General features: G+C 48.1%; 1 protein-coding gene across 4 annotated transcripts; it reads left to right on the top strand.

Moving 5' to 3' along the window:
• The first annotated feature begins 2 nt into the window (after nt 1–2).
• RPUSD3 (RNA pseudouridine synthase D3) lies at nt 3–5,876 on the top strand. 4 transcript variants are annotated; one of them, XM_036431107.2, is made up of 9 exons: nt 3–137; nt 439–578; nt 745–789; nt 915–1,014; nt 2,000–2,107; nt 2,192–2,276; nt 2,463–2,586; nt 4,506–4,645; nt 5,445–5,876. In XM_036431107.2, exons 1-9 carry the CDS (start codon nt 22–24, stop codon nt 5,634–5,636), a joined length of 1,050 nt encoding a protein of 349 aa, XP_036287000.1. In that variant the 5' UTR covers nt 3–21; the 3' UTR covers nt 5,637–5,876. The 4 variants fall into 4 exon arrangements, with proteins under 4 accessions (XP_036287000.1, XP_045435124.1, XP_045435123.1 ...); XM_045579168.1 differs by having other exon boundaries at nt 5,442–5,876; XM_045579167.1 differs by having other exon boundaries at nt 915–1,043.
• Nucleotides 5,877–7,228: the final 1,352 nt, after the last annotated feature.

Raw genomic sequence — 7,228 nt, 5'->3', positions numbered from 1 at the left:
CCTCTGGACACATGCGCACTGATGTCGCAGGGGGGAATGGGTGGCTGCCGGGTGCTGGGCCAGGTCTGGGGTGGCTGGTGGCGGGGGCCAGGGGTCGGCTCAGCTCGCAAGGTCGCAAGCTTTGGCACCGAGGCCCGGTGATTACACACATCCCCATACACACTTCCGGGAGGAAAAGGGGGGATTGGGGGAAGGTGTGTGCGGGATCTGGAATTAGGAAGATAGGGGTTCTAATGCTGGTTCTGCTGTTTGATGGCACATTAGTCACTAGTCCTCTCTGAGCCTCAGTTTTCTCCTCTGTAAAATGGGGCCACTTTAGGAAGCAAGCGATCACAAATTCCCTTATTGTTATTGAGTTAATTTGTTGCCAGTGTGGAGGTAAGAATGGGCAGCACCTCGGTAAACGCACTCCCCTGTTGCTTACTCCACATTTCCCAGGCGTCAGCTGCAACCTCGAGGCTCCAGCAAACGATCAGGGACCCTGGGAAACCAGCCCTTCCCAGGGCTGCTGCAGCCGGAGAACCTCAGCCGGGAGGAGCTGGTCCATGTGCTGAGGGCGTCTGTGGTGGACCAGAGAGGTGAGCGTGAGCGAGACAGCTGCTCAGAGACCGGGAGGGAGCTCGCTGCCCCTAGCCTTCTGTAAAAGTGTCAATAAAAATTAAAAAAAAAATGAATTGAGAAAGTGCTTTGTAAACTCTAACTGCTGCTTTTTCTGTCAATGATGTTCCTGTATGTATGTTTTAGGACCACTGGTGACATTGAACAAGCCACAGGGTCTTCCAGTGACAGGTAAGAGCAGGGGAAGGAGATGCTCTGAAAGGGAGTTTGATGTCTCTAAGGAGGGCATAGTGAAGAGGAGGGAATGATGGGATAGAGTTGCCCCTGGAGCAACTTGTATTTTTTATTTTTTCCAGGAAAACCAGGAGAGCTGACACTGTTGTCAGTGCTGCCAGAGCTGAGCCAGTCCCTGGGGCTTGGGGAGCAGGAGCTCCAGGTTGTCCGAGCATCTGGGAAGTGAGTGGTGCGGGTGATAGGAAGGGAGGGTAGGTATCCATCCAGGGTAAGGGAACAGTTGCTTGGAAATAAGCCGAGGCATTTCCATGGCTGGTTTGGGATCGTAGAGATAGAATGCAAGGTGCAGGAGGGGACAGGCAGATCTGGGTTCAAATCCTCATGCACAAACTGGGACCTTAGGCAAAGCATGAAACCTCACTGAGCCTCAGTTTCCTTCATCAGTACATAGAGCTAATAATAGCAATGTTCGGCATGCAGTCACTTTTCCAGGTCCATACTCATGGCAGGCATTGGCCATCGATTGACCATCGATATTCTTTCTTCTAACTGCCGTCAATTAGAGATGGTAGTTGAGAGAAATATTTTTGCACTTTCACAAACTCCTTGTGTTGCTTGTGGGGTATTTAATGACTTCAGAGTTAATAAATGTAAAATTAGTAGTAATAAGGCCTGGCACATGGTGGACACACAGCAGTGGGTGGTAATTGTTATGACGTTTAACTCTGAGCTCCCTGGAATCCAAGGAGCTGAGATTGGGTAATTTTTAAAAATATATATATTTTATTGATTTTTTACAGAGAGGAAGAGAGAGGGATAGAGAGTTAGAATCATCGATGAGAGAGAATCATCGATCAGCTACCTCTTGCACACCCCTACTGGGGATGTGCCTGCAACCAAGGTACATGCCCTTGACCAGAATCGAACCTGGGACCTTTCAGTCCACAGGCCGATGCTCTATCCACTGAGCCAAACCAGTTTCAGTGAGATTGGGTAATTTCTTTAAATCTATCTTCCAACTGAGTAATTTTCCTTTAGTTGGATCTACCCGTAGCCTTATCCAGCACGAGGAAGCCCTGTTCCCCGGGAGGAGGTGTGGGTTATCATCTGGTATTACTGTTTGGCCTTACACAGGTCCGTGTGCCTCCCTTGTTTGTGAATGAGCCCGAGGGACTTGAACTTCCATGACTTTGTCCCCTTCCTGCAGGGAGGCCTCTGGGCTTGTCCTCCTCTCCAGTTGTCCCCAGACAGTGAGCTGCCTCCAGAAGTTCTTCACCCAGTCACGGAGAGCCCGGACACCCACAGCCACCTACTGGTGAGAGGCGCTGGCAGGCTCCCGGGGCTGCAGGGCGGTCCCGCCACGCCGCCCTGTGACCGAGCGCCTCCTGCTCTTCCTCAGGGCTGTCACCGATGGGATCCCCGCGACTTCGGAGGGGAGGATCCAAGCAGCTCTGAAACTGGAATATGTTGATGACGTCGGCTTGGTGAGTCAGGGTCTGGGTGGGGGACTCTCCGACATATGACTCTTACAGGGGAGTAGCTGGCTCTCCTGCCTCCCAAAACAGGCAAGTGACCACTGCCTGTCCTGAGTAGCAGGGAGGGTTTGGGTGTAGCTCCTGGGTGTGTTTGTGTGTGTGAAGCATGTTCATTCTTGGGGGCTGGTACTACAGGCAGTTCCGGTGAAGTCCCCGTCCCGAAAGGACCTCCTGGAAGGTGTCAAGAGGACCCTGAGCCACTTCCGTGTGGTGGCCACAGGCCCTGGCTGTGCTCTGGTCGAGCTGCAACCCCTGACAGGTGGGTCTGGAGCCCCAGCCAGAGTTTAGAACTGCATTTGGCTGGGGAGGTGAGGGAGTGGGAGGAAGGTGGTAGTGTTAGGAGCAGCCCGGGACCATTTGATGGACCCCAAAGCTGTATGCGACCAGACCCAGGTTGTCTTCTGTTGTCAATCTAATGGTCACTCCTTTGTAGCTCATCCATTTTTTTCTCTTAGTTATTGATCTCAGGGTCTTCTCTCTGTCCTTGGTGTTCTGTAGCATCCCTATGATACATCTGGGTGTGGGGTTTATTTTTATTTATGTTGCTTGGGATTCACTGTGCTTCCTGAATCTGAAGATTACCGTATTTTTCGGACCATAAGACGCACCGGACCATAAGACGCACCAGTTTTTAGAGAAGGGAAATGAAGAAAAAAAGATTCTGAAACAAATAGTGTCCTAAAATATTTTATGTGCATTAAAACCCAACATCACAGTCATAAACACATGTAATCAACCCTGTAAACAGCAGCATTTAGAACCATTTTAGAGCCGGGCAAGCACACAGAGACCACACAGAGCCGGGCAAGTAAAAAAACTTTTTTTTTAAAGTATATGTGTAGGCTACATTTGGACCATAAGACGCAGGGACTTTTCCCCCCCACTTCTGGGGAGAAAAAAGTGCGTCTTATGGTCCAAAAAATACGGTAATATATTGCATCAATCCTGGAATGCTCTCTCTCCAAATGTTGTGCCTCTTGGATTCTTTCTATTCTCCTCCTTTTCAATGTCTACTAGACAGGTCTGACCTTCTCATTCTATTCCCTATTCACTTTTCTTTCCTATTTTTTTTTATTTCTTTATCTCTGCTGTATTCTGGGTAACTTCTTTACTTTTAACTGATTTGAGAGAGAGAGGGAGAGAGAGGAAGGAAGGGAGAGTAACACCCATCTGTTGCTCCACTTATTTATATGCAGTCATTGGCATAAATATGTGTGTTGACTGGGATTGAACCCTCAACCTTGGTGTATTGGGATGACACTCTAACCAACAGAGTTATCTGGCCAGGGCCTTGGCAATTTCTTTAGATCTATCTTCCAGTTGAGTAATTTTCCTTTAATTGGATCTAATCTGCAAATGTAACCTATCCATTAACTATATTTTTCACTTCTAGAAGTTCTATTTGGGTCTTTTATAAATACAAATGGCCTTTTAAAAAACATGACATGTTTTTTTACCCATATTATTTGTTTTTTGTTTTTTGGGGGGGGAGGGTTGGTCTTTAATAATTTTAAACAATTGTGTTTCTATAATTCCATTGTCTGAAATTCTTGAGGGTATAATTCTATTGTGTTTCCCACCCACTCTCTCACTTGGTGGGTTAGGTTCCTCTGAGCTCTGTGAAAACCCTTTATTGCCTCATTGGATGTGGGCCCTTAGGGAGAGGTTTCACCTTTGCTTCTGCTGAATGCCAGGACTATCACTACTTTAGGATCTCCCTAAATAGTAGTTTCAGTCGGAAGTTCACAGATCACCTGAGACGTATCAGAGCCCCAAACCTATGTGAGAACAGGCTCATGGCTATGAATTTTAAGGGGAATGGTTCATTCCTTTTATCCAGCCCTACGGTAATCCTCTGCCTTCCTTGGTGGCTGGCTTTTTCTCCGGTCCACCATTTTCATTGGGGCAGCATACTTTATACCCAGTAGCTTCAGCAATAAATTCAGGGTGGCCTCTCGTCATGGGTGTCTCTCACAGGCCAGCTGGGTGGACAGCTGTGACTGTCCTGACCTGGTCCCTGTGCCCTCCTGTGGAGGCAGGGGCAGTAGCATCCGCCTCACTAAAGCCACCTGATCTGAGTGAGCATGGGGGTGGTGTTTCCCCAGAGGAAATGGGGTCAGATGATACTGGGTAGGATGGAGAGCAGCTGCTAACCATCTGATCTCTGCGATCTCCTAGTGTTCGCCAGTCAGCTACAGGTACACATGGTCCTCCAGCTCTGCCCCATGCTCGGGGACCACACGTATTCAGCCCGCGTGGGCACTGTCCTGGGCCAACGCTTTCTCCTGCCAGCCGAGAGCACCAAACCCCAAAAACAGGTACCCACGCTGACCTGAGCTGTCTTCTGCCTCCTGGGGGTGGGCTGGGGGACCAGGGTGGGCACATGCCAGGCCTTACCTCTGCAGCTTGGGGCTGGGCGGCGGCCCTCGTGGCTTCCGAAGGTGCTGTAGCCCTGTCTTGCTGAATGGCCGTGAGCAAGTGACACCCCCTCTCTTGGGCCTCGTTCTGCCCCATCTGTCCACAAAGAAGGCTGAACCAGCTGGTTTCTAAAGGCCCTTCTAAGGCTGCTGATCTTTGAGTGTCTCTGGTAAAAGGGGTAAGAGAGGTTGTGTGTATTAGGTAACCATCAGTTCTAACAGACTAGCCCCAAAGTCCTGGGGTCTTTAACACATGAATTTCCCAATTAATAAATCCAATTAATGGGGGTGGGGCAGAGGTGAGCTTTGCTCCAAGGAGTCACTCAGGGACCCAGGCAGTTGCTATCTAGCCAGCAGACAAGTGGGCACAGTGCAGGTTCCCATGGGAGATTTTCATGGGCCAGGTCTGGAGGTGACATACATACAAACACCCCCTTTCCATTGGCTAGAGCTCAATCACATGTCCTTACCAAACTGCACCAGGGGCTGGGAAATGTCATTCAGCTCTATGCCCAGGCACAAACTGAATTGGTGAACCCCTAACCATAGCGAGCATGTGAGTGTTTGCATGTGCACACATGGGAAGGAAATGAATAACTACAGATGTGGCGGGAAGGAGGAACTACTTGTCTAACCCCCATTTTGGTGAGAGCTGGTTGGAACTGGCCTGGCTGATGCTGACATGCCTCTCCCCCAGCAGGTCCTGAATGAAGCCCTCCTCAGACACCTCCGCCTGACACCTGCCCAGGCCTCCCAGATGCCCCTGCACCTCCACCTGCGCTGTCTCCACCTCCCGGGCCCCAGGCCCAGGGATGCCCCCATAGAGCTTTTGGCACCTTTGCCCCCTTATTTCTCCAGAACCCTACAGTGCCTGGGGCTCCGCCAGCAATAGTCCGTCTGTTCCTACTGGAGAGCGGGGGTGTGGGGGCCTGCAGGCTGGAGGAGAATGAGCTTGGTGTGCAGTCTGTGGTGAGGTCATGGTTTAGGCTCTGCTCTTGGACTGGCCAGGCACTTGCTGTGTGATGTTGGACAAATAACTTCACCTCTCTGGATTTGAGATAATAAATGCACCTAACTCATAGTATGGTTTTGAGGATTTGCAGAGAAAGTAAAACGTTTACCATGGACCATGCTTTCTGTTGAGTTCAAAGTGTGGCCTTTTATTTAGCTGCTTCTGCCCCAATTCCAGTTGGGAAGAAATGTTAGATTTTTTTAAAAGTGTGAAAAAACACAGCTAACAAGATTTACCCTCTTACCATTGGTAAGTGTACAGTTCCCTGGGCATTAAGCACATGCACAGCGCTTTGCAACCATCACCATTTTCTGTCTCTAGAACTCTTCATTTTCCAGAACAAACTCTGTACCCATTAAACAAGAAGTCCCCATTCCCCTCCCTGTCCCTGCTAGCCACACTTCTTCGTCTCTAAGAATTTGACTACTCTAGAGAACCTCATGTAAGAAAGATGTGGGTTTTTTTTGTTTGTTTTGTTTTTTACTTTAAAAATTTGTGAAATAGATTAAACATAAGAGTGCATAAAACATCTCTGTGACTTAAATAATAATTATAAATTGATTCCTACATAACCATTACTCGGCATGAAACAGAAACATCCTCTCTTGTAAAGCAGCAGTTCTCCACCCTAACCCTCATTAGAACGCCCCCTACGAAGCCGCCTCAGGAAGCTTTTAAAGTCCCCATAACTTGGGGGGGGGGGGGGCAATGGTAAGATATGTACACAGATAATAATTTAATATTATATAAATAAATAATAAATAAATTCCCCATAACTTGCCCAGCCGGTATGATGCTTGAGCATTGTCCCATGAACCAGGTCACAGTTCCATTCCTGGTCAGGGCACATGCCAGGATTTATCATGGGGACTTTAAAAAAATGTTTTTATTGATTTCAGAGAGAGGAAGGGCAAGGAGAAATATCTTTCCCTCTCCCTTTCTGAAATCAATAAAAACATTTTTTTTTTTAAATCTCCATGATTAACACCCCAAAGATACTGGTTTGATCTGCCTGGATGGAGACCCCTAGCATTGATCTCTCTTAAAAGCTCCCTAGGAGGTTCAGCATATGTGGGAGCCGCTGCCTTGACAGAATTCTTTCCTCGCTTGCCTTTTTTTTTTTAAGTTTTACCACATGTATGCATCCTGATGTGATAGATTTCATCATGCCTAGTTCCCAAATTTCTATAAATGGAATCATGCTGCACATGTTCTTTTATGATTTGCTCTCGCTGCATACTGAGAAATGCAAATGTGTTGTTTGGTGTGGGATTTGAATTCTAGTGCTTGAATAAACCATTCTGTTGGTGGACAGTTGGATCATTTGGCTGTTAGACCACCATGCTGCTGTGAACCTGAGAGGAAGCCCTTCCTGGTTGTTAGACCAGAATTTCTGGGTCAGAGTGTATGTGTTTTCATTTGCCTGGTGTATTCGTTTCCTAGGGCTGCCATAGCAAATTGCCACAACCCAA

This window comes from Pipistrellus kuhlii, unplaced genomic scaffold (genome assembly GCF_014108245.1).
Source record: "Pipistrellus kuhlii isolate mPipKuh1 unplaced genomic scaffold, mPipKuh1.p scaffold_m20_p_11, whole genome shotgun sequence".
NCBI lineage: Eukaryota > Metazoa > Chordata > Mammalia > Chiroptera > Vespertilionidae > Pipistrellus > Pipistrellus kuhlii.
The sequence above is the reverse complement of the archived record's forward strand: the minus strand, read 5'-3'. Positions and strand labels throughout refer to the sequence as shown.

Bases quoted from the DNA above. Each gene is read 5' to 3' on its own strand.
- RPUSD3 (XM_045579166.1), top strand. From the start codon at position 12: ATGCGCACTGATGTCGCAGGGGGGAATGGGTGGCTGCCGGGTGCTGGG. The intron at 790-914 runs GTAAGAGCAGGG...TATTTTTTCCAG, and splicing joins ACAGGGTCTTCCAGTGACAG to GAAAACCAGGAGAGCTGACA. The intron at 4,646-5,441 runs GTACCCACGCTG...CCTCTCCCCCAG, and splicing joins GCACCAAACCCCAAAAACAG to CAGGTCCTGAATGAAGCCCT.